The sequence below is a fragment of the Zonotrichia albicollis genome, chromosome 27, assembly GCF_047830755.1.
Source record: "Zonotrichia albicollis isolate bZonAlb1 chromosome 27, bZonAlb1.hap1, whole genome shotgun sequence".
Lineage (NCBI taxonomy): Eukaryota > Metazoa > Chordata > Aves > Passeriformes > Passerellidae > Zonotrichia > Zonotrichia albicollis.
In genome coordinates this window covers 6,484,056-6,510,382 of record NC_133845.1, presented here as the reverse complement: position 1 = coordinate 6,510,382, position 26,327 = coordinate 6,484,056, and the positions used below count along the sequence as shown (strand labels likewise).

The window sequence follows — 26,327 nt, the reverse complement described above, 5'->3', positions numbered from 1 at the left end:
CCCTGCCCATGGATCCCACAGAGCTCCCCAAAATCCAGTGCCAGTCCATCATTTCCCACACAGATAAGGCTTTCCCTCCCTTCCATGGCTGCAGATTGTGTGAATGTGCTGGCAGTGCCACAGCCAGGACCCTGGCATGTCACAGACATCTTTTATGAAAAATCCTTTCCTTAGGATTTTCTCTCCTGAGAAGCTGAGAGGCCTCAGGAACAAAATGTAAACAATGGTTATCTGCTGCTGTGGAATGCAACAGGTGCATCTGTGATTGGTCTCATAGAATTGTTTCTAATTAATGGCCAATCACAGTCAGCTGTCTGGACTGTCTTGGTCAGTCACAAGCCTTTGTTATCATTCCTTCTTTTTCTATTCTTAGCTAGCCTTCTGATTAAATCCTTTCTTCAATTCTTTTAGTATAGTTTTAATATAATATATATAATAAAATAATAAATCAGGCCTTCTGAAACATGGAGTCAGATCCTCGTCTCTTCCCTCATCCTCTGATCCCTGTGAACACGGTCATGCCAGCATGTGCCATAGGTGCTCTCCCACATGGAATGCAGTGGGAACAGCCCCATGTCAGTGGTTACAGTGACTGGAGCTGGACAGCTCAACAAAAGCTCCTCAGTGTGGTTTTTTTCCTCCTCAAACAATCCTCCAAACAAGCTCTGGCACAAGGGTGGCTGTTTGCAGACATGTATAACCCTTTTTATTTCAGCTGGTTTGTTTGGGAAGCAGCTGCTGTGAGGCCCTGGGATGAGGCTCAGAAACAGCTGTGCTGCACAAGTGGCACTCAAGAATCAGATGTCAGGTCCCCAAAGCCTTGAGACTGCATGAAGGAGTGAGGGAATTTCTAGTGAAAAATAAAACTGCTTTTCCTCTCTTATTGGTGTAGCATGCCAGGGTCATGTTCTGAAGCTCTGCAGTGCTGAGGAGGAGCAATGTGTTGGTTTTCTGAAGCTTTGCAGTGCTGAGGACGAGCAATGTGTTGGCTTTCTTGTGATGAAAAGCTCAGCTCCTCCTTGACTCCGATGGCTTTGGAATCTGGGCTGGAAGAAAAGTGAGAGATGATGTGACAAGCAGGGTACAGCTGCTGTGGATTTGGTGACGCTCAGTTTGCTGGCAGATGTTCACCCCCATCCCTTCTGCTCTGCAGAACCCGAGCAAGGCTCTCTCTAAACCAGCCCAAGACCCCTGGGAGCTCTCCTGGCAGTGCCATAGCCCCATTTCTGGCAAGGGGGTGACTCCTTGGGTGCACAGCTGTGCCCTGCATTCCCTGACCGCTCTCTGGGGTGGAAAGCAAAGCTCAAGGTGGAGGGACCTTCTTGTATGGGGTCACTTTGCCCAGCCTGGGACCAGCCCAGGGCTCCTGCCAGAGGCAATTCAAGAGCTGTGCTGAGTCAATCCACCTTTCCCCCTCCTTTCCATCTGTCTTTCCAAGGTCCCCCCTCCCCCGGTGTCAACACAAGCTTAATGAAAATGCAGCAGATGTTGCTGTGATTTCAATTTACTCAAGATTTTAACCTAATGCAAATAGTAGTTTGCATCCAGCTGTGACAAGGCAACCTGTGCTGAAGCCCAACATCCCTGCCTGCAGATCTCCTACCTGTCCCATGGCTGACATGGCAGTGACTAACTTCCAAAAATCTTCTCCAGGAGGTTGTCTTGGGACCTGCCCTGACCCAGAATGTGCAACAGGACATGCAGCAGCTCCTGGTGAGGCAGAGTGGGATCTGTGGGAGAGCATGGAGCATCACTGTGGCCTGGGTGGAAATACTTGTGTGTGTTTTGGAGGTTTCTCATGAAATGGAGGAATAATTGAGAAGAAGAGCAGTCAGTAGTGAGTGATTCATCTGCCAGATTGAGCTTTGCTCTCCCTCTTAGGATTGCAGAAGCCAACTATGATTTCCTGACCTTATCTCCTCTCCGAGTGGGTAAACAACAAACCAACTCCTCTGTCGCTGCCTGGAGCAGCTGGAACATAGTCACAAGCAGATCTGCTTGGTTTGTTTGTTTGTTTGATGGAAAACAAACACCTTCTCCTCTGCCTTGTATTTTCACCACCTGAATTCCTGTGTGTGTGGGCAGAGCTCCATGGTCACTGTGGTTCCGCCAGGTCTGTGACCACCATCCTCACCCAGAGCATGCAATGCCGTGGTCACAACAATGACCATATTGTGGCCATGGCAGGTCACAACATGGTCATTGGGAGGCTCTCTGTGTATGGAGAGCACCCACAGCTCACCCCCACCACTGAAAAACCCTGCACCATTCCCAGCCCTCAGGGCCAAAGCTCTTCAGCACAGGAGGAACAGACCCAGGGAAAGCACAAATTCACATTCCGGTCTTCACTGCCTTGCACTTCTCAAAAAAAGATGGGACAGGAGATAACCATGTGCTTGCAGAGCCAAAGCAGTGGTTTGCCTCCTTGTGAGACACTTTTCAGATGGTTTTGGTGGTATGCAGACATCCCAGTCCATACATCCCTTCCCAGAGACTCCTGCCTCCCTCCTGTCAGAGTCCTGCAAGCCCATAATGGACTGAAATGGGCACAAGGGGAAGGAAAATCTTCTGTCACTGGAAAAAACACCCTGCATTTCCCCCTGTAGCAAAGCAGGGGAGTGTGGTCAGCGTGGAGCCCATCAGAAATCTCAGCCTGATTAGGAACAGTGATCCCCTGACACGGAGCAGCAATTTACAGCACCATTAGCCCACGCCAGAGAGACAGAGATGCCGAGATTGGCCTATTTTCTGCACCTCTGGAATGCCACACGGCTCGTGAAGGATAAAAATAATTAGCTGGAGCATCTCAGGGATAACTGACAAGTACCCAGGGACTGGGAGCTTCCCCAATGTGCATTTTGAAAGGGAAGGAGAGAACTTTGCTGAGAGCCGGCTCGGGGCTGTGGATGCTGCTGGATCCGTGGGAGTGGGATGGGCTGAGGGGAGCTCAGAGTCACTCCAGCCCTCACACAGGGCCCTGCTGCATCCTGGGCTGAGCCCCTCAATCTGCTGCTGTCAGAGGAGGTTGGTCACACAGGGAAGAGCCAGGCTTGGCTGTCCCCTCCTGCTGCAGTAGGACCTGGATCCCACCATCCCTTCCCTCCTTCATCGACCCCTGAGCAGCCTCTCTGCTTTTGAACCTCATGGTATTTTCTAATTATTAGGTTTGTTAAATGGCACTATCAGGCTGTCATGAATAATGGGGAGGTGTGGGAGCCCAGAACATCCCTCTGGCTGTCCAGGATGGGGGGCTCAGAGACCCTTGCACGGAGCCCAAAACACCTGTGGGTTTGATTATGACCTGTGGAGCAAATTACCAACCTTAGATGAAGATCATCAAGCCAACAGTTTAGGTAGAATAGTTTAGGTAGAATAATAGTGAAGTTATCATGGGGTGAAAAAGTAGATTTTAGGGGGTTTTTGGAATGGGGGTTCAGGAGGCAAGATGGAGGGAACTGGGCATGTCCAGCCTTTCTCCTTCTTCTTGGCTTCCATCTTCTGCTGTGATGGTGGCACTTTGGGATTGGTTTAGAGTAGAAGCTCAGTGTCTAACATAGGTGATAGGTATTGAAAAGTAATTGTAAACATTTTACACATAGTTTTTAGTATAAAGACATAACACTGCCCTGGGGGCAGGCAGAGTGCCTGGAACTGTCCTGCTGGACAGACCTAGGCAGGGCAGGATAAAGAATTTTATAGATAAGGAACAATAAACAACCTTGAGACCGAGAAATTAAGAGCTCTGACTCCTTCTTCAAGCACCGGGCTGGGAAAAGAGACTTTTAACATTCTCAAGGTCACTCTGACAATCTAAAGATCCCGACAGGGAGGGTTCAGGGACAAGGCTGGGAACTGGCTCCATGAGTTACAGGGATGAGTGGGGAGCTCAGGAAGGAGCTTTGCATCACTCCCTCCCTTCCAAGCCCACATGTCCAGACAGGACCTCATCCTTTCCAGCCAGTTTCCCACCAACCTCTATTTAGATCCCCCTTCTCTCAGCTTTTTGCCTCTTCTTCCTCAGTCTATTCTATTTAACCCACCACCTCCAGGTCAGGCACAGCTTGTCCTGAAATGAGAGCTCACAAAGTGATGGAGCCAGTGGTGCAGAGCTGGGTGAGACTGCTTTTCCATTGCTGATAAAATCACTGGGAGCTGTTTGTTGTGTGAGTCAAAGCTGGGAAAGCATTCCAGCTGGGACAGGGCAGCAGAGGGCCTTATGTTCCTGAAAAAGGCCAAAAATTTCACATGAGCCTTGCCAAAATGAAAGGCTAGGCAGGGAAAAACCCAAATCCTGTGTTTTGCCATCTTCCAAACCTTTCCTTTTGTGCTAAGCCAGCACTTCTTTAAAAAAAAAAAAAAAAACAAAAAACAAAAAAAAACCACCTCAATTCCTGAGTAGGATTTTCTTTCTTTCCATTCCCTTCCCATCCAGCACAGTTTCTGTCCTGCCTTCTCCCCTCAGCTGTGACAGAGCCGGGCTCTGTCCTGTCCCTTGGGCCACCCAGCTTTGGGCTTTCTCACCTCTGTTCCCTTTCTCTTCCTTTTGGCAGCCAGGACCCAACTGATGAAACCCTCAGGAGGCAGGAGGGGGATGGTGATGGATGCTTTGGGTAGTGCCATTGGCACCTCTCTCTGTGCTGCCCACCAGGGAAATCCATCTCCCCAGAGTGGGAGCACCCTGGGGCTCCAGACCAGGGGTACAATGATGGTGTTAATTATCGTTTGTGGGTTTATGATATATAAACTTTGTGAGTCAAACTGACAAAGAGCTCTTGGATAGTGGGAATAATGGGAAAAGGTCTGGTAGAACCCCTCAGAGTGGGATTTCCCATGGAATAAAAAGCTGATACTCCATTACCAACAGCAGCATCACCTCCCAGCTTGTTCTGTGCCCCTGCAGGCTCCTTTGCTGTGACTGAGCAGGGTCATTTCTGCTGCACCCCGGTAGGGCCAAGCACCTGGTGACCAGAACTGGGTGTGGTGGATCGGTGAGCAGGGTCCTGGTACAGTGGGAGCAGCAATTGGTGAGCAGGAAGCAGAGCTGGGATGTCATTAGTGCTGTCCTAATTGCTTTGTGCATGTCTCAGTCTAAGGAGGGGAACAGCCCTGGGGGAGCTGCTGCTTCTCAGCCCATAACATTTCAGAGGTGTTGGATAGAAAACCATAATGAGAACTGCCAGAAAAGGGAAAACAATAAAAAAATCAAGCAAAAAATCAGAAGGAAACACAACTATTTCTGCTGCAGAAGCTCCTGGGAGCCATCACTCAGACACCTGATGCTCCCTCCCTTGCTCTTTCCTCGCCTCATTTCCCAGGTCAGGCCAAACCTGCTCAGATTCACCATCAGCTTTCAAGAGGAACGAGACCAAAACATTTCCCCTATTGACATGTTGCTGCCTTTTTTTTTGCTATTGATTCCTTAATTAAAAAAGAATAAAATTCCACCAAAGCAGACATTTCTCTGAAACTCTCCATCAGTCAAAATAAAAATAAAAAAAAGAGGAAACAAAATCAATATCCTATTAAAAAAAAAAAAAAAAAAAAAAAAAAAAAAAAAAAAAAACAAGAAACACATTTGGGAGGAGATTTTGGAGCAGCCCCAGGTAGTACATCTAGTTCCTTTTCTAACGAGTTCTGTTTGTTCTGCCTTCCCATGCTCTCCAGTCCCTCTTCTCTTCACTGGTGTCCTTTCCTCTGGACTTTTCCCACAAATGCCACCATTTCTGGGAGGGTTGTCACTATTTGTAAAGGGTGAAGCCCAGGGAACCTGCCTGTTTCCCTGCAGGGTCCCATGCACAGGCACCATGTCCCTAAGGATGGGTGACACCTCTGTCTTTGTGCTCCTCTCGAAGAAAACCTTTGGTAAATCATGGAGGCAGAACAAACCCCAAGCCAGTATTCCCAGGGTCCTTGTGTCAGGATTCCTGCTTTTCCAGCCCTATTTTCCTGCTACCATGCAATTTGCAGGCTCTCTGGGAATGCTGTATTAATGGCTCTGGCTCCATGGGGATGCCTTCACAGAGGGACTTGACTGTGAACAGCCACCCCAGGGGATTCCCTCTGAGCAGAGGTTTAAAGATTTGGGTAATTTATCTTAAAATGGGGCTATGCTAATGGTCTATGCAGGATGAATTATCCTGGGAAAGGCTGCAAGACTGGAGGGCAGACAAGGGCACTAAAGTGTCTGCGAGGCTGAACCTTTTCCCTGTGGAGCTGTACTGCAGCCTGATAAGGGATTCAGACCAAACCCAGACATGTGTCAATGCAGGGACATTGGGATTGATCGTGCTCCATCCTGGGCAGGCTGGGTTTGCTTTGCTCTGAATGTGTGGCCCAGCCACGTTGGAGATAAGGAATTGCACTGCATTGATCAAAGTCAGCTGATGGATGCTGGATGCATCCCTGGGGGTTTGCTCAGCCCTCACTGCAGAGCAGCTGAAGGTCTGCAGAGCCTGTGACCTCTGCAGCTCAGGGACACCTCCCTGGTGCCAGCAAGGGACCTGCCACAGCACCATCAGTGACTTGGGCTGTTTGAGCCTTAAATGCTCTGCACGGTGCTTAAAGCAGAGCTGGGGATGTTCCTTGTTTGCCAGAACTGGATGCCCAGTTCCAGATACACTTTTCCCAGAGGAGATGGTCAGCATGGCCTCCCAGGGACTCTTGTGTTGTAGGAATGATGGGGGTCGGACAGGACAGATGAACACGAGAGATCTCTGGAGCTAGGTCATGGAACTTGTGGTTTATTGCAAAGGGCCTGGGTGCAGGGCCCTGCTGGGAGCTGCCAGGCACAGCTCAGAGCAGCCCCAAAGAGGGAGAGAGAGGTAAAGAGAGAGAAGGCAAGAGCATGGTAAAGAGAAAATGAGAGAGAGAGAGGTAAAGAGTAAAAAAGGATGAGGTTCCCGTTACAATACCATAAATCTTCTTCTCTGCTGAACATTCTAATTCTCACTAATCAATCTAGTACAAGATACAAATCCTATAGCATTTCCATATAGCCTATAAGAATCATTACATTACCATACTGTGTTACATTTTAAACCCTAAAAACTCCTCTTTGGACCCCTTCTGCCAGGCTAGCATGGTCTGCTCTGACCCTTGGACCTGTCTGCAAGCAGAGGGTGTTGTTCCATCAAAAGGGGATTACCTTCAGCCAGCCACACCATTGTTTTCCAGTTGTTCAGTAACTGAGGGATCTCAAAACTTGCTTTCATTTCAATCTCACTTATAGTTTCCATATTCTCAAAATCTTTTGCCAGACAATCATATTTATAAATATTTCCTGTTTCATCTTCCCCAACACCGTGTCCTGAAAGGGGGAGAGGGTTTAGGACCCTGTCCAGCAGAGCAGTGGGAGGATGTGGGGTGTGAGGCCTGAGGTGGCTCAGGCCAGGTGTGTGATCTGCTCCCAGGTGTGTTGAGCAGGGAGTGTTTTTATCTGGCTGGAGCTGCCACAGGGGGGTGAGTCCAGCTGTTTGCAGGCCCGTGGTGCTGGGGAAGGGGAGGGAAGCAAGTCACTGACAGATCTGGGACATGGGATTAATCTCTTTCTAATTTATGTATTTCGTTTATTATTTCTGGTGGTGTCTTACACCTGGGAGGGTTTGGCTGGTACCCAGATCAAAGCCCCCAGCTCCCAGCCCAGCCCTTCCTGCCTTGTCCATCTCGGTGCCACCACAAGGCAGGAGCAAAGCACTGAATTTCCCTGAATTTCCATGTCCCTGTGGGGTTCCCTGGTGTGAGCTGCCCTCGATTCCTCTGCAGCAGCACAGCCAGGGATCTGTGTTGAATTGTCTCCTGGTGGGGGCTGGAAAGAGCGTCACTCAACACAATGCACAGCCTGGGCCTGTTGGGGAAGGAGGGATGCAAGAACTTCCAATTGGTGACCTGCAAATGAGAGTGTTCACAGAATCCAACTATGGAAGGAGTTAGAAGGATTCAACAATGGAGAATCAACAATGGAGTTGGAAGGAACCTTAAAGTTGATTTCATTCCATCCCCTTCTGCCACAAGCAGGGACCACTTCCACTGTCCCAGGTTGCTCCAAGCCCTGTCCAGCCTGGCCTTGGGCACTCCCAGGGATCCAGGGGCAGCCACAGCTGCTCTGGGCACCCTGTGCCAGGGCCTGCCCACCATGGCCTGGAAAGGGTGCTGGAATCTCAGAATCTCTGCTTGTCAGAGTGACCCTGACGCACATTAAAAAGTCTCTTTTTCCCAGCACAGCAGTCAACGAAGGAGTCAGGATTCTTTTGTTCTCATTCTCAAGGTTATTTATTGTTTCTTGTATATAAAATTCTTTCTCTGACCTGCTGCAGGCCTGTCTGGCAGGTCGGGTTGAGGCACAGTGGCCCCCCTCAGGGCAGTGTTGTCTTTTTATACTAAAAACTACGTGTACATTATTTACCATAACTTCCCAATACTTATCACCTATGTTAGACAGTGAGCTTCTACTTTAAACCAATCCAGAAGTGTCACCATCACAGCAGAAGATGGAGGCTAAAAAGAAGAAGGAGAAAGACAGGACACGCCCAGATTCCTCCATCTTGCCCCCTGAACCCCCATTCTAAAACCCCCCAAATTCTACATTTTCACCATGTGATAAATTCACTACCATTCTATTCAAACTTTCTTGACTTGTAATTCTTCATATAAGGTTGGTCATTGTTTTTTCCACGGGCTAAATCAAAGGCACAGGGGTCTTGGGCTCTGTGCCAGGGTCTCTGAGCCCCCTGACAGGGTCTCGAGTCTTCCAGGGCAGCCAGAGGAATGTCCTGGGTTCCAACACGGGAAAGGGACAGATCTGTCATGGTTTGTCTTTGTTTCCAACAGCCACAGCACAGACATGAGCTGTAGGCAACACCCCCCATCCTCCTCTAGTCCCACATTAGCCTATCTCCATCTCAGTCACCATGCTCTGAGGTCTTGGGAACTTCTCCATCCCTCCAAACTCACTTTGTGCTGATGTCAGGTGCTGAGCACATGGGAACAAGGATCCATGCCCAAGGAAGGGTGGTTGGGTCAAGAAATTCTGCAGGTCTCAACATTCCTGCAGAGTGGGGGAGGAGCTTTCCCAGCCCTGCTGCCTCCATCCCAGCACATCCATGGAGAGCAGCACAAGGCAAAAGCCTAAAACCCTGGGGAACCTCCACCCTTCCTAGTGACCCAAATTGAACAGGTGTGGAAAATCTTCATCCTTTCCCTCAGTTTGATCATCCTGCTGTGCAAACAGCCAGGGACAGATCAACCACAGGGACAAATCCTTCCCTGTGAGGGAGGTGAGGAACAGGGTGCCCAGAGCAGCTGTGGCTGCCCCTGGATCCCTGGCAGTGCCCAAGGCTGGGCTGGATGGGGCTTGAAGCACCCTGGGACAATGGGAGGTGTCCCTGCCAATGGCAGAGGGTGGAATGAGATCCCTTTAAGGTCTCTTCCAACCCAAACCAATTCTGAGATTGTACAAATGAAAAGGCTGAATCCTCCTTGCTTGAAATGGCAGTCATACTTCAAATCCTAGGCACAGGAAGTTCCAGGGAGATTTTTCCCAGCCTGGCCCTAAAGTCTTGTCTCTTCTCACCCTTTCCTGCTCCCAGTTTCCTCAGTGACACATCCCAGCAGCTGGATCTGGGTTTCTCCAGCCCCGGGCTGCAGCTGGGAATAGCCATGGCTTTGGGGCAGGGAACGGCTTAAGGGGCAGCATACGACAAAGCTGTGGCCTTCAAGGGAAAGAGGAGGGAAAAAGCAAAAATCAGCCTTTCCCCTTAAAAACAAATAAATAAAATCAGTCCTTCCAGACCCAAAGGAAGGTGGAATCCCTTCACTCTTCAAAGTGCAGACTGGGAATGACAAAGCACCCCTGGGGTGTCTCCATCCCATGCTGGGGTGCCTGGCATGGTGAGAGCAGGCAATTCTCTGCCTGCTGGATCAGACCAGGAACCTGCACATCCCAGCCAGGCAGGGAAATGCCACAGGAGAGGGGAGGGCAAAGCTTCTGCAGTGAGCAAGTGAATCAGCACTGGGGCCACAAGGGTGAAAATGAGATCCTGAGCTGGAAATTCACATTTCATTCTGTCTCCTTGTACCTGAGCACCAGACAGGAGCCTGGGGCTGAGGTTAGAGATGCAGCAAGGCTCAAAATACAAACCTGCCCTGGGTCTCCTCAGCCTGCAGGGCCTTGGGAAGGGCTGTGCCCATCCCTGGCATCACCCACCCACCCTGCCCTGGATGTGGGCTGAGACAGGGAGATGTCCTGCTGCTGCACAGGGAGTGGTGCCTGCCTTGCTTTGGGACCCTTCCAGCTCCCTGCCAGGCCCATCCCAAGGGAAATGCAGGATTCAGCTGTGCTCAGGCTCCCAGGCCTGGAAGGTGCTGTTAGGATAGCAAATACCACAGCTAATTAACAGAAGAGGCATTGGCTAGTGAGCTCAAGGCATGTGCAGCCTCAAAACAGACCCACATAATCAAACCCTAAACCTTAACGAGCAGGTCCCAGTCTCCCATGTCACCCCAGTGTGCATCACTGAATTTCCATGGCACCTCCTGGGAGGAGACAGGCAGGAGTTCTCCCCCCATCCTGTAAGAGAGGGGATCTAAGAGCAGCTCTCACTAGAAGGAGGGGACCAGCTCAGGGTTTTGCTCCTGTTTTTCCTTTTCTCCTATTTTTTATTAACAGTCATAATCCCCCTCTTTTCTTCTTTTTTTTTTTTTTTTTTTTTTTTGGTTGTCTCTCTCTTTTTTTTCTTTTTTTTTTTTTTAACAATTTGAAACCATCTGACATATGGGAAAAATAATGAATTCGGTTTTTCGCCTGCATTCTCTGATCTGTCAGTCTGCACCCGGGAGCTGCGTGCAGGGGGAGGAGGAGGCAGGGGTGCTGCCCTACATTGGGGAGATAATGATGTTCCTGCTGATCCCCCTCCCAGGAGAAGGCTCAGGCATGTCCTGCAGCTGAGAAGAGCCAGGGTTTGGCTCAGCCTTTTCCTTCAGCTTCGTTTTTCTCTTTGTGGGAGGCTGGTTTTTAACTACAGCAAAGAGAGATGTGCTTGGAGCATCTCTGCAATCTCCCAATTCCCAGGGGCTCCTGGATCCACCAGGGCCTTGCTGCCTCCAAAGAAGATTGACCCAGGGCTGTGCTCTTTAGTTTCAGCATCTCTGCCCATCACTGTAGGATCAGTGAGGATGTTTCAGCCTCTGTTCAGTCCCAGATTCATTTGGAGAGTTCCAGAATAATTTTGGCTGGGAAACGCCTCCCAGACCATCCAGTCCAACCTGTGACCAAGCCCTGAGCACTGAGTGCCACATCCAGCTGTTCCTTGAACACCTCCCGAGGTGGGGACCCCACACCACCCTGGGCAGCCCCTGCCAAGGCCTGAGCTTCCTTTCTATGGAGAAATTCCTCCTGAAGCCCAACCTGACCCTCCCCTCATGCAGCCTGAGGCTGATACCTCTTGTCCTGCCTGTTGTTCCCTGGGAGCAGAGCCAGACCTTCCCCTGGTTCCCCTCTCCTGTCACAGAGTTGTTCCCCCTGAGCCTCCTTTTCTTAAAGATCCCAAAAATTTGGGACACCCAAACCACAGCCCCCTGCCATCCCTCCAGTGCGGGGGGGGTTGCACAGGACAGGCACAGGCCTTGGTGCAGGGCAGCTGGGCAGAGCAGGAGCCTGCACAAAGCTGGGATGAGGGGATATTCCAACTGGGAAAGGCTGGGATTCAGACCACCTCGTCTATCTGTACCTCAGTTTCCCCTGTGCCCAGAGATGCTGTGGCTGCCCCTGGAAGTGTCCAAGGAAGGCCAGGTTGGGCAGGGCTCGGAGCACCCTGGGATAGGGGAAGGTGTCCCTGCCCATGGCAGGAGGTGGAACAAGATGAGCTTTGAGGTCCTTTCCAGCTCAAACTGTTCCAGGATTCCATGATTTTATACTGGAGGGGCATCCCCAGCACAGGGATCCTGTGTGTGATAGGGGCTCTTATCAGTAAATTTGATTACATCAGGGTAACAAGGCCAGGTGGGCAGGTAATTTTTCCTCCACTCCTCTCCCATGCCTGCTGACACATCTGGGGAGCTCTGCCCTGACTTTCCACCATCCTGACAGGCAGAATTGGAGCCATTAATCATGGTTGTCCTGGAGCATGGGCCCACCTCTCTCTTTGTGGGCAGCAATCTTCAGTTTCCAGGCAGGCAGGGCACACACAGCAAAGCAAAACAGCTCCCTCCAAATCTGCCCTGAGTTAGGGCTTGGCAGTGGCAGCTCCATCTGACATGATCCATCCAAAACCACTGCCTTGGTGGGCAGAATCAAACAAGGACCTGGAAAATGCAATCTATTCTTTGGCATTGTGCTGCCCTTTCAGCTGGGAGAGGAAAATTTTTAGTTTTTTACTCTTTGCAGTGTGAGCGTTCCACATAAACAATCTGTGAAAAATGCCAATCACTTGTTTTTAAAATTTTAAAAGTTTAATAGAAAGAAATGGTTATAAAAAAATAGTAATACAACTAGAGTAGTAACAATTAGGACAAATTGAATTAGGGCAATATGAGACAATAAATACAAAGAGTTATGAACAGTCTGGGTACCTTTTCTGGGCAGCACGAGCCCGAAAAAAGACCCACGTTAACAGAGGATTAACCCTTAAAAGCAACAGCCTGTTGCATATTCATGCATCTCATACATGATGCATAAATTCCATTCAAACACAGGATTCTGTCTGGTCATCCACAACTTCTTCCTCTGAATCCTGACAGCACCTTCGAGGGGGAAGAAGTTCATTTCTCCTGATAATGGAGCAATAAAATATTTTTCTCTGAAAGATTCAGGTGTCCTGTGGCTGCCATCTCACTGCAAATCCTTTCTTTAAAAAAGACTACATAGCACAGTTTTTATTTTAACAATTTTTACAACCTAAAACTATATTTAACACACTACTTAAGAGAATTAATACAGCATTACTTTCTAAAACAACACATATAATATTCACTTTAATATTTGCAAAAAGCCAATCATAAAATACATGCATTTTTCACACAATCCATACCTGGCCAACTCCCTGCCTGCACAGCATCTGGATCTTTGTTAAAGTGTGGAAAGGAGCTGCCAAAACTTCTTTCTCCTTGCATAGAAGGCTTTTCAGTGGAATACAAATGTTCACTTATCCCATGGCAGATCTGTTTGTGTGCTCTCCAAAATGGATCCTGCCCAGAGCCAGCTCTCACAAAGGATTTTAGGACTTTGACATTTGATTTAATTCCAATCCATTGTGAAAACTGAATATTTAAAACATTCTCTAGCCAAGAATCTGGGAGCAAACCTCAGCATGAAAAAGCAAAGAGTATTCCAGTGATATTCCTCAAAATGACCTGGAGAGGGCTTAGATGGAGGAAAGTCAGCTCCTCCAGGACAGTGAGTGGGAAAGCTGAGCTGTGCTTTGCTGCAGTGAGATGAAACCATCTCTAGGAGTCATTTCTGAATTTTAGGGATCTTCATTCTCGTTCACTGGAGAAATCCATCCTGCTGACCCTAGAAATGTGGAACATGTGAGACTGGATGAAAAAAGACAAATCATTAAGAGAAAATAGGGGGGGGAAGGGGGAGAATTTTAGGAAATATTAATGGCTTGTTTCTCATGAGCTCCTTAATGTGAGGAGGGTCCATGAATGAGGCTCAGCTGCAGAGACAGGAGGGAAACAGGGACACAGGTGCTTGGGGTGGAGAAGAGGCAGCAGCCCTGGCAGCCCCCCAGCCCCTCCTGCTCACACACAAATACACACTGAAGTGCCACAAGACAAATAGGACCAAGAGAGAGATGCACTATTTAAACTTTCATCACTATTTTTCTCCCTGGCTCCCCTTGTTTCTTTTGATTTATTTTTTAGTGTGTTTTCCCCAGGCTGTGCTGTTTGCCTGCATCTCTTTCCTCCCCCTCTCCTGGCAGCAGTTCTGGAGCACCAGGAGCTGCCCAGCATTTTTCAGGCTCTCCAGGCTCAGCTCCCATGGGCAGGGGGCAGGAATGAGGCAGCAGAGCCTGGGCAAGATGTGCCCAGGACACAGCAGGGACAAGAGGGAACCTGTAGCCACAACATCCTCCTTTTCCCATCCATCCCTGACCCAGCAAGGACTGGGGACAGCTCTGTACTGCCCAGAGCATCCCAGCCCAGGGTGGGCGACCTTGCCAGGGCCTGCCATGGGATGGATGCAGGAAGGCAAAGCACCAGCCTTCCATGCCATGGCAATCTCAGCAGGGCCAGAGGCTGGCAGCACACAGGGGGGGGATGGATGCTTGCAAGCAATGCCAGAGTTCATCCAGAGCCAGTGTGGCCTCTGTAAATTGGCTGTGGACAGCATGGACTGGGTGGTTTTCAGCCTGTCGTGTGTGGGGAAGGTGCAGACAGCTCCAGGGATTGTTTTATACAATCACAGAGGCATGGAATGGTTTCGCTTGGAAGGGACCTTAAATCCCATCTCATTCCACCCCTGCCATGGCAGGGACACCTCCCACTGTCCCAGGCTGCTACAATCCCCAGTGTCCAGCCTGGCCCTGGGCACTGCCAGGGATCCAGGGGCAGCCACAGCTGCTCTGGGCACCCTGTGCCAGGGCCTGCCCACCCTCCCAGGGAACAATTCCCAATTCCCAATATCCCATCCATCCCTGCCCTCTGGCAGTGGGAGCCATTCCCTGTGTCCTGTCCCTCCATCCCTTGTCCCCAGTCCCTCTCCAGCTCTCCTGGAGCCCCTTCAGGCCCTGCCAGGGCCTCTGAGCTCTGCCTGGAGTCTTCTCCTCTCCAGGTGAGCACCCCCAGCTCTCCCAGCCTGGCTACAGAGCAGAGGGGCTCCAGCCCTGGAGCAGCTCCATGGCCTCACTCCAGCAGCTCCAGGTCCCTCCTGTGCTGAGGACTCCAGAGCTGGGTTCAGGTTCAGCTCTGAGGATGGGGGCTCACAAGGGCAGAGCAGAAGGGCAGAATCCCCTCACCCACCCTGCTGCCCCCTCTGCTGGGGACGAGCCCAGCATGGGAAGATGAGGATGAGAAGATGAGGATGAGAAGAGTGGAGCCTCCAGCTGCAGACAGGATTGGTCTCCTGGTTTCAGATGTAGGATGCCAAGGAAAATCTGCTCAGTCAGACTTGAAGCAGGAATATTCCACACTGGAGTCAGGAGGGACTCTGAGCCCTGTACTCTCCCCATTTAAACTCTGACCACTCACTCTGTGTTGTTTGTTTTTCCTTACCTGCCAAATCAAAAGGACTGAAATCCCAATTGCATCAGGAAGGGGAGAGGTAGAACAGATGCAGTTGGCATCCAGGGCTAGGTTTCCTCCAGATCACTGAGCCCCACAGTCCTGCCCCAAGTCCCCACTTGGTGCTGCCCTGAGAAGCCCAGCCCGTGACAATGCTCAGACAGCAAAATCCCTGCCTTTCAAGTGTTGGACAAAACCTAAGAGTATGTTTATATCCTTCCTAGCTCTGAAGAACTGCTGGAAATCTGAATCCTAAATGTGTAAAGGCCTGATAAATGGAAAGCTGAGCACTCCTGGAGCTGTAAGCTGCTCTGCAGTGGTTTAGGCCCTCACAATTTGCAGCCTTCAGGGTTGATAATACAGCGAGACCCTGAGCAGTCTGCTGGAAAACTCTGCCAGAAACACAATCCCTGTAAGGGGATTCTCTTATCCCGTGTGGCAAGCTTCATCCTAAAAGCAGTTTTGTGTTCTAGCCCCTTTTCCTCCCCGTGGAAAGCTTTCCTAGACACTTGATGAAACAGAGAACCTCCTTTCTCCCCCAGCATCCAAATTCTCCTGCTTTTTCCTTTGTCTTCTCCCAACCTACTCCTGGTTCTTTCACTGTTAACTCATGCCAGTGAAGCCTCCCAGCCTTCATTTTGCCAATTAAACAACCCAACCTCTGCTGATTTCGCCTGGTAGGGGAGCTGCTCTTTTCCTTTGATCAGCTCCAGGGAGTGCTGCATCCATGAGTGTGGCCAAAACACCCCAGAATCTCAAAAGCATCGTGCAGAGCAGCACCACTAAAGCTCCAAAATGCCCCAAGGCTGGTGGGGAAAGCAGAGACTGTCTGGGAAGAGCAGGCAGCTCCCTGCAGCTCTCAGGCGGAGAAGTGGATGCACAGAAATGATATCACAGCCAATTAACCCTTTTGTGGCGGTGTTCACAGGGGTCCCAGGAGGAGGGAAGAGATGAGAATGTTGACTCCATGTTTCAGAAGGCTTGATTTATTAGTTTATGATATAGTATACTAAAACTATACTAAAAGAATAGAAGAAAGGATTTCATCAGAAGGCTAGCTAAGAATAGAAAAAGAATGATAACAAAATCCTGTGACTGACCAAGACAGTCCAGACAGCTGGACTTTGATTGGCCATTAATTAGAAACAACCACATGAGACCAATCACAGATGCACCTGTTGCATTCCACAGCAGCAGATAACCATGGTTTACATTTTGTTCCTGAGGCCTCTCAGCTTCTCAGGAGAAAAAATCCTAAGGAAAGGATTTTTCATAAAAGATGTCTGTGACAGCCTTATCCAAGGGATCTCATTCCACAGGGGAGTCTTGTGCTGAGTCCACACCAGCTGAACTCTCCTTGCAGACATTTGGCTCAGGGCAGCCCTCAGGGGCTGCTCAGTGTCTGCCCCTCCAGCCCAGCAGCTGGGTGGCCCTTGCCCACCAGCAGGTTGGGGTTGAATCACTTAACTCTGAAGAAGAGGTTGGCCCCAAGAAGAGGAGGTGGTTACACAAACCCAGCAGCAGTGAGGCACCAGGCACAACCCAGGAAAACAGCCTTAATTAGGGAAAATGTGCTGCTGGCTGCAGGGCTCTTTGCTTCCTGCACTTCCAGGACCTGGCTGCTGCAGGATCCTGTTATCTCAGCAACTCTTGCTAATGACTGAGGTTCTGTTTGCTTGCCACATCCTTGTCCAGCTGCTGGGAGCTTTTAAAGACATCCAGGTCATTCCTAAAGGCAGCCTTAGCCTGGGGTCTCAGCCCAGCAGAAGAATTCTGTGGGGGTCACTAATTAACCAAGTTGTGCAGGATGGGATAGTGTGCAGGAAAGCCTCTAACAAGTAATTTAAAAAGCTGATGAATGCACCAAGAGCACCATCATTTAATTGTGTTTCTTTATGACGATGTGCTGTAAGTGCATTTTCCAAAGGGCAGAGACCCCAAGCTGTCCCCTCTCATCCAGGCAGCCCAGAGCTATGGAGAATAGACTGAAGCCTATCCAGGGCTGGTTTTAAAATATTCAGCAATTCCTGTATTTTGACAGAAAATGAGGGGTTTGGCAGGGAGAAGTTTGTCAGCATTTCTTGGGAAAATTTTGCCTGCAGTGAAGAGAGGGACAAGTGTCCAGCTGAGGTCTTGAGGGCAACGTGAGGGACAGGAGAACTTCAGCTGGGGTGATTCACCTCCACATCACTCTCATGTCCATTTGGGGATAATTTATGGGGACTCCCACCCCATAACAAGCTGCATGTCACAGACTCATGGAAGCATTCAGGCTGGAAAGCCCTGTAAGCCCATGGAGTCCCATGTTCACCACTAACCACGTCCCCAAGTGCCACATCCAGGGATGGGGACTCCACACTGCCTTGGGCAGCCTGTTCCCACCTGACCATCCTTTCAGTGAAGGATTTTTCCCTAATACCCCAACTCCACCTCCCTGGTGCACCTTCAGGCCCTTTCCATGCAGCTTTCTGCTCCTGTGGGCTGGAACTGTCCTGGATCCCTTCTCCATCATTTCAATCTTCCTGGCCACAAGTGGGTTAACTTCATTTGCTTTGCTGTCAGGAATAACCCCCCCTGCAACCCCAAACAACTCTACCTATTTATATCCCTGGTTTAATCAGGAAAGTTAGAGCTTCCATAGCTGCATGATTAAAAATTAGGAGACCAGATTCTGTAGTGGTGCCTCATAATAACAACCAATCCTGGGAGCACAGTGGATGAATAATGGATCATGGCTTCTTGCTTTCCCTCCTTTCTTCTTCTCCCCTTTTCATCTTTTCATTCTTCTCCTCCTCCTCCTCTGCCTCCTCTCCCAGACTGGAGGTAGAATGGGGTGGAATGCATCCATCCTTCATACTGCAGAAGTTAGAGAGACATCACTGATTCCTCTTCATCAAACCCTCCACCCCGAGCAAACTCCCTGTTAGGGATCCTGGAGACATCAATAATTCACAGCTACCTGGAGGACTGGGTGATGAAAATCATTTACTTGGGAAGAGATCACCAGAACCCATCCTCTCCTCATCGCCATAAGCAGCTCCTCAAGGCTGGCTGCTCATCCCATAGAGAGAAACAGGAGCAAAACTAAAAACTGAGGATTTCTGGCACGGGCCTGACAAGTGATTCCATGTTTGTTTGCATTATGTTCTCCCCTGCCCCATAATATCCCCTGGTGGACACGCTAGATTGCTTTGCAGGGGAGATGTTGCTGCAGGAATACCAGGAAAAAAAGTTAGGAATGTCAAATATCCCACCATAAAAATTCCTTCATTAAATTCCAAGATGGTCTTCAGAGAAAGATTTGTGGGTTGGTTTTTTCCCCACTCTACAAGATGAATTTTCAATGTTTTTTACAAGCAGAGGTCAAATTCAATTAATGGATTCAGTGAGGGGAAAAAAACTATTGAACAATGCCAGATTTGCGTTTAAACAGCATAAACTCATCCCATGAAAGAAAATAAATAAATCTTAAAAATTAAAATTCATACCTCCTTTATAGTTAAATAACCCCAGAATGGAGCAGAATTGTTCCCATTTTCACATTTCAGTGACAGGCAGGCAACTAACCCAAACCACAGATTTTCACTTTCTTGTTCCACTCTTTTAGCCTGAGGGGAAAAAAAAAAAAAAAGAGAGAGAGAAAAAAGAAAAAAAAAAAAGAACATTTTGGATCTGTGTAGAAAAGCTTTTTCCCTGGTCCTTGGGTTCCACCCACTGAGCTGAAAAATCCCATTATTCCCAGTGCTTGGCAGCCGCTGTGCACACCAGGGAGTGCCCACAGCACATCTGCAAATCCCAGCCTGGGGCAGGCAGCCACCTCTGCCTTGTCAGGGGCCATAATCCCTTCCCAGCTCCCACCCCAGCCCAGCACTGGAGATTTTAAATCCTCCTCAGCCAACCACGAGGCAGGGGCAGCTCAGGAGCAAAGCCAGGCTTGGGGATTGCAGAGGGGGCTTTGGTTCCGAGGCCTCAGAATCTCTGCTGCTCACAGTGACTCTGAGATGTGGGCAAGGCTCTTTTTCCCAGCCCAGCCATCGAGGAAGGAGTCAGGATTCTTCTGTTCTCATTCTCAATAAGAATTGTTTTTCCTTTCTCTGAGGTTCAGAGAATTTGAAACCCAGAAATATTTTGGGGTAGAATTGTGCCTTCCTTTCCTCTGTGAAGAGAAATGTGGTGACACTGGGCATTGAGGATTTTGTAGCCCTTGGTGGATTTATCTGCCACAGACCTGATCCCTCATATTCCTGCAAAGCTTGCAGCCACCTGGCCCAAGTCCCCTCATAAACTTCTCCAGTTGTTGCTGCTGGAGATCAAATCTGAGGCAGCAGAGCAACAAAAGTCAGGTGGCTGTAACTGAGGACAGGGGTGGCACTGCCATGGCCATCCCAAACCATCCAAGAGGTCACAGGGCAGCCCTGACAGCTCAGCCCCACAGATGACTCCAGGAAGGTGGGTTCGTGCTTCTAATGATGTTGTCTCCTCTGTGCTGTTTCATTGCAGTTCCTCCAGATGACCCTGTCATTTTGGGGGGGCCCATCATCAGCCTGAGAGCAGGAGACCCCCTGAACCTGACCTGCCACGCAGACAATGCCAAGCCAGCAGCCTCCATCATCTGGATGAGGAGGGGAGAAGTCATCAATGGAGCCACCTATTCCAAGGTGAGGCAGGATGGGGCTGGGACAAGGCCTGTGCTCATGAAAGGGGCACCAGGCCTGGCACTTCACACAACCCCAAACATTTGGGGCAGCACCCTTGTAAGAGCCAAAATGAGGGATGTGGGACTCCAGGTGGCTCTCCAAATGCAGTTTATTGTGTCCAAAATGCAGTTTATTGTATACAAAATGTCACAGCAGTCCAGGGTGGTGGGTGTCAGAGCTGTGCCTACAGCTGTCAGCCCCAGCTGCAGGCAGGCCTGGAGACCCTTTGGTTTTGGTTACAATGCATTCTATACTTTTCTTTTGGTTACAAATTCATTATATACTTTTCTTTGCTGAGCATCTTAATACAGTAGAACCAATCTATACCTTAACTTTTATCTATAGCCTATCATAACTACTATAATTACCATATTCATGTTATTCTTCTCCAATCACTAAAAGTCAGTACATTACAGTTGAAGCTAGAAGTTGTTTTTCAGCTTTCCTGCAGTGGAAAATTCTGAAATCTTTTTCCTGCTTGCAACTTTGCTGACTTGTTTGCCTGTGCTCTCTTCCTGCTTGGTAAAAACATCTTCTTGTTTGGGGTGGGTTTATCCTTTGCTCTAAGCCATAAAAACCCCTTCTAACTAACACACCCTTTGCCTCCTTGGTTATCCAGTAAGACTGGCTCAGCAATTCTTTTCTTCTATATCAAAACTTGCTTCCATCTCTATTCCTTTATCAGAATCTACATTTAAAAATCTTTCTGCTAAGCACACATATCTGTGAGACTTTCTTGTCAAACTTTCATCCTTCCCAACAACCCTCAGCTCTGCAAGCTCATCCCTTCCCACTGGGGAGCCTGGGAGGAAAACAGTCAGCAGGATGCAAGTGAGGAGCCACAAACTGTTACCAAAATGGGCTCTGCTCTGAATTTGGCTTTTTGTACCTTCTTACAGATTGTCATCACCTGGTGTGGCCACGCCTCACCAGTTAATCCCACCTGGGTGTGGTGTTAATGCTGTGTGCAGCAGCACTGACCCAGCCCTGGTTCTGGTTCTGCAGCACCAGCTCTGGATCAAAGGGGTGGTTGCAGTGACATGTGTCCCTTCCTCCAACTGCAGTTTTCCATGAAAAATCGTCAGGGTTCTTGCCATTTTTTAATTTAGACAGAAAGTCTTTATTGGGTCATGAAGGAAATAATCAAAGAGCAATCAGCAGCACACTGGGAATGGGACCCCAAATGTTCTCCTGTTTATGGGCTCCTGATGGCTGCTGAGTGTGAAAGATTCAGTAACACTTGACAGTTTTAATGGAATTTTTCTCGACAGCAAAATTCAAAATCTAAAATGGGTCAGTTTGCAGCCAAAACTTCAAAGTGGGCAGTCAGAGCCATTCCTCGAGCTCCCAAAGATCTTTAATAAACATTTCATCCTGGGCTGCCACTGTGCAGCCTCCATCCAGCCTCATTCCAGCAATATCCTGATTTGCTGGGGAGAGCACAGGAGGCAGAACACCCTTCCTTCCTCCTCCCTCTCCTCCTCCTCCTCCTCCTTGCTGGAGCTGAGCTGCTTCCCTGCAGCCAGGGGTGAGCAGGGGAACCTGCCCCATCTCCCTGCCTGCCACGCAGAGGAGAGGCAGCACTAATTAGAGCCAGGGAGAACTGACCCCTCTTTCTCTCTCTCTCTCTCAAATGGAGTGGAATTAATTAAAATCCAGGCCATTGACGTACAGTTGTTCACAGCTTATCCCCCTCACCCCCAGCCTTCCCTTCCAGGGCTGCCAGGCCCTGAGGAGACACATTTTGAGCCCTCTCCCTTTCAGACCCACAAGGGGGAATGCCCATCTTTAAAATATTTTCAACAAAACACCCTTCCAAAGCAGAGTTTTCCAGGCTGCACATCCATCTCCCACAGCACAGAGATCTCCATGGCATTTGAAGCAGTTGATAGGGATGGGCTGGGAGGGGACCCCTCTTCTGCTTGAGGGGAGGCATCCTTCCCTCCCCCTCTGTTTCTGAGGCTGAACTCCATTTTCTTCTGACTTCCTGAAGGTTTCCATGAGGCCCTTCCACATTAAAAAAGAAAATCAGCCTTTAGAAAAACTAGCAGACAATTTTAGACATTTTTTGAGTTGGAAGTTTGGGGTCTCAGAAATGTTTCCCTTTTCAAGCTCCCTTTAAAATAGTTCCTCAATTTGCCTCTTTCTGCTTTTTCAAGAGAACTAAAACCCAACCCAGCTTTCCTTTGATCCAGATATTCCAGCCAACCAAAAAAAGAAGTCCGGTTTGGGTTACTGACTGCCTGAAACCATTCACACTGAGTGATAATTTCTTTGTTACTCTGAATTTCCAGTCCACCAAATGATCCATATGCAGCCCCCTGCAATCCCAGCCAGGCACCACAGAACAGCCACAGCTGACTGAAATCCCACAGGGAGCATTACAAAATCCTGCAGGATTTGGAGGTTAACCTCAAATAGGGGAAATTTTGCACAGACTTTGGGTTCGCCTCAACCCCAGCACCAAAGTGGGGAGTTGTTCCCCAAGGGAAGAGCACACAGGTGGCAATAAAGCAAGGACAGGGCAGCATCCTGCAGTTGTGTCCAGAGGTGGGAATGGAGCTGGGGAAGGGGCTGGAGGACCACGAGTGTCTGAGGGAGCTCTGGGGGCTCAGCCTGGAGAAAAAGAGGCTCAGGGGGAACCTTCTTGCTCTCCACAGCTCCCTGACAGGATGGGGATCCAGGGGAGGAGTTGGGCTCAGCTCCCAGGGAACAGGGACAGGAGGAGAGGAAATGGCCTCAAATTGTACCAGGGAATGTTTAGATTGGATAATGACAAAATTTCTTTACTGAAAAGATATTCAGCCATTGGAATGGGCTCTCAGCATGGTGGTGGATTGCCCATCCCTGGAAGTGTTCGAAAACCCTGTGGATGTGGTGGAGAGGGATGTGGTTTAGTGGGTCAGTGCTGTCAGTGCTGGGTAAATGGAGGGACTCGATCCCAGAGGGCTTTTCCAACCCTCATGACTCTGGGATTCTGGGCTGATTGTGGTGACAGTTTCTCAGCATCCTTCCTTGTCTCCTGTGCTTGAGAAGCACAAACCTGTGTGCATGAAGGCTGTGCCACGATGGCCCAGGGAAAGCATTAGTCTTGGAATCAAAGAATCATTAAGATCAGAAAAGCTCTCCAAAATCAAGTCCAACCATTCCCCCAGCACTGCCAAGGCCACCACTAAACCATGTCCCCAAGTGCCACATGCACACATCTTGCTGACATCTGTTTATCTCCCAGTAAAGCCCTGTCTTACACTGTGAGGAACAAACTTGAAGGATAAAGATTTAGAAGGAAAAACTGCCTGGCAGGGTCCAAAATCCACAGTGGATAAACCAGACAGAGGTCAGAGGTTAGAGAATGATTCAAAGGCTGAAAACCACACAACATCTTGAGAGCTCTGAGGGCTCAGCTGATCAAAGTCAGGGTTATGGGGTGACGTGACCTCCTGTAAGAACATGCAGGAGGATTAGGGGGTGGTAAGGAAGCTCTCCCAGGCTCCTGTGCTCCCAAAAGAGGCACAGCAGGGCACCGCAGCTGAATTCAGATAAATCCAGGGAAGAAGCACGGTGCCAAGGCTGAGCAGGCAGAGCTGGTAACCACCTGTCTTGGTGGTTACAGGCAGGGAAACAGACAGGTGTCAGCTAAAGAAGGCAGGAGCCTCCACTGAAATGGAAAATGTAAACTCCCTCCCTCTGAATTATTGTAATTTTGAAATTAAGTGACTCTCAGGCAAAGATATGGGAGCAGGAATAACAGTTCTTTAATAGGGAATAAAAAATAAAATAAAAAAGCAGTAATACAAAACAGCACTGGCAGAGTCAGAGCATGCCCTGCCCCCTGTGTGTCAGGGGGTGTCCCAGCCCCATCCATGGGGGCTCAGCCCTCCTGCAGTGCCAGCTGTGGCTCTGCTGCAGCAGGGATCCTGCACAAGGGGGGAGTTTTCCTCTGCAGCTCCAGGGCTGCTGCAGATGGGCCTGGGCTCCTTCTGGCCATGCAGGGCAGCAGAAAGCTGCTCCTCTGGCAATGCAGGGGGCAAAGGCTGCTGGGGTGTCCCAAAGCTCAGATTGGATCCAGGTAGGAATGCTTGGCTCCTCCCCTGGGCGGAGCATCTCCCCATGGGATGCTGGGATTGGATCAGCCATGCAGGGACACTCAGTGGCCATGGACAGAAGATAATTAATAATTAATGGCCCATGAACAGCAGAGATCTCCTGGAGGGAGGATTGGCTGTGGGAGAGATGAAGAAAACTGCCCCAATGAACAGCAGAGAACTGCCCCAGCTCTGACAGATGGGAATAGAACACACAGCCCCATTTCCAGCCTAAGACACCCCCAAGGTTTGGATCTCTGGCCTCCATCAGAGAACACCTGAGAGGTGATGATTTACCATGGGCTGGGCCAGACCGCAGCACAGCAACCAAGGATCCATGGGCAGGGTCTGTCAGTGCTGCTGGCAGCTGGCATCACCTCAGTGCTGTGGGAAGTTGTATTTGTTTAAGTTTAGAGCAAATTTGGGGAAGAATTTCTTTAAAGGAGCTCTGGTGGGAAAAGCAGATCTAATCGGCTCTTCTTTTCAACTGGTCTGGGAGGAAAGAAAAATACTTCTTTGGAGAAAGGTGGAAAAAAACTCTCTGTTTATTAAACAATAAGACTAAAACAGTATTAAAACAATGAGACTCTTTGCTACTCTAAAAGAGATGACAGACTGAGAAAACTCCGGGTTCAAGCAGCAGCTCACTCAGTCTCTGATCAGTTTCTCAGTGCTGGAATGGTCGCAGGCCAGGGCTGGCCCGGTGGCTACAGCTGCAGCTGCTGGTGCTCTCCTGGGTGTTCAGTTTAGAGCAGTTCTAAGAGGTCTAAAGAAAAGGGAAAAAACAGTCTAGGGAACTTCTTTGTCTCAGCTAGCTAACACTAATTAAAAAGCAAAAGAAGAGCTCTCTGTCTCGCTGTCTGTCTGCAGACAACACAGTCAGGAGCAGGAATGTGGAGGAGTGCAGTGTCTGAAAAATAAAACTGCGCGCTTCTTTTCTTTCTCTCTTCACTCTCTGTAACACTCTTAAAGGTACAAAACTTATTATTATTCAACATAAACAGAATGAGACGATTGGGGATAAAAGCATCATATAGTTAACTCAGGACATTTTACTCCTTATCTCTATATCGTCTGCTTACTACTAAAACTAATATAAATTTTAACTTTACAAGTACATACATGATACATCTATTATACAACTATACACAGACAATGGTAATAACATTCAGGAAACAGTGATATTTATACAGGTTTTATCTAACAATCAGGTTTCTTTGAGGTACACATCGTGTTCTTCTATTTTTTTGCATTATCTACTACGTGTAACTTGGTTTCTGAGCAAAGACAACTCTACGAATGGGTTTGTTTGTACTCGAGGCAGAATTGATCTACACAGTTTTCTCTAACAAACTTCTGACATGTACTACTGGGACTTTGTTTCTATTTACTTTCTGCAAAGGCTCAGATTGGGCAGGGCTGACTCGGTTAGTAGAGCTTCGGGTGTTAACTAACTAGGTGGCTTTTGCCAGATGCTGATTTTAGTTTTTGAAAGATCTTCTACTTAATGCTTTCAATGTGGTTTTTAACAGTCTATTGTACTTCTCTACTTTGCTTGCAGCTGGTGCATGGTAGGGGATATGGTACACTTACTCAATGCTATGTTCTTTAGTTCAGGTGTTGACAAGGTTGTTTTTGAAATGAGTCTCATTGTCTGACTCAATCTTCTCAGGGGTGCTATGTCTCTACAGAACTTGCTTTTCTAGGCTCAGGATGGTGTTCTGGGCTGTAGCATGAGGCACAGGGTAGGTTTTCAGCTATCTAGTGGTGGCTTCTACTATGGTCAGCACGTAGCGCTTGTCTTGGCGTGTCTGGGGCAGTGTGATGTAGTCAATCTGCTAGGCTTCTTCATACTTGTACTTGGACTACTGCTCACCGTACTAGAGGGGCTTCAGTCGCTTGGCTTGCTTGATGGCGGCACACGTCTCACAGTCATGGATAACTTGAGAGATACTGTCTATGGTTAGATCTACTCCTCGGTCTCGTGCTCACTTATAGGTGGCATCTCTGCCTTGGTGGCTTGAGGCATCATGGGTTCATCGAGCTAAGAATAACTCTCTTTTATGTTCTCAATCTAGGTCTATTTTGGACACTCTTATCTTTGCGGCTTGGTCTACTTGATCATTGTTTTGGTGCTCTTCATTAGCTCTACTCTTGGGTACATGGGCATCTACATGGCGGACTTTCACAGGCAGCTTTCTTACTTTGGTAGCAATGTTTTTTTACTCTTCAGCAGCTTAAATTGGTTTTCTTCTACGTTGCTAGTTAGTTTTTTTCTACTTCTCTAGCCATCTCTACAGAGCATTGGCTACCATTTATGAATCAG

The 26,327-nt window shown here is 48.8% G+C and overlaps 1 protein-coding gene across 3 annotated transcripts in view; it reads left to right on the top strand.

Annotated features, from left to right (window-relative positions):
• Positions 1 to 26,327, top strand: part of KIRREL3 (kirre like nephrin family adhesion molecule 3) — a 413,421-nt gene that overhangs the window by 321,674 nt on the left and 65,420 nt on the right. For all 3 annotated transcript variants that reach the window (XM_005494941.4, XM_005494940.4, XM_005494942.4), the window contains one exon: positions 19,720 to 19,877. In XM_005494941.4, coding sequence (XP_005494998.2) covers positions 19,720 to 19,877 — 158 coding nt within the window. The remainder of the gene's footprint in view (positions 1 to 19,719; positions 19,878 to 26,327) is intronic.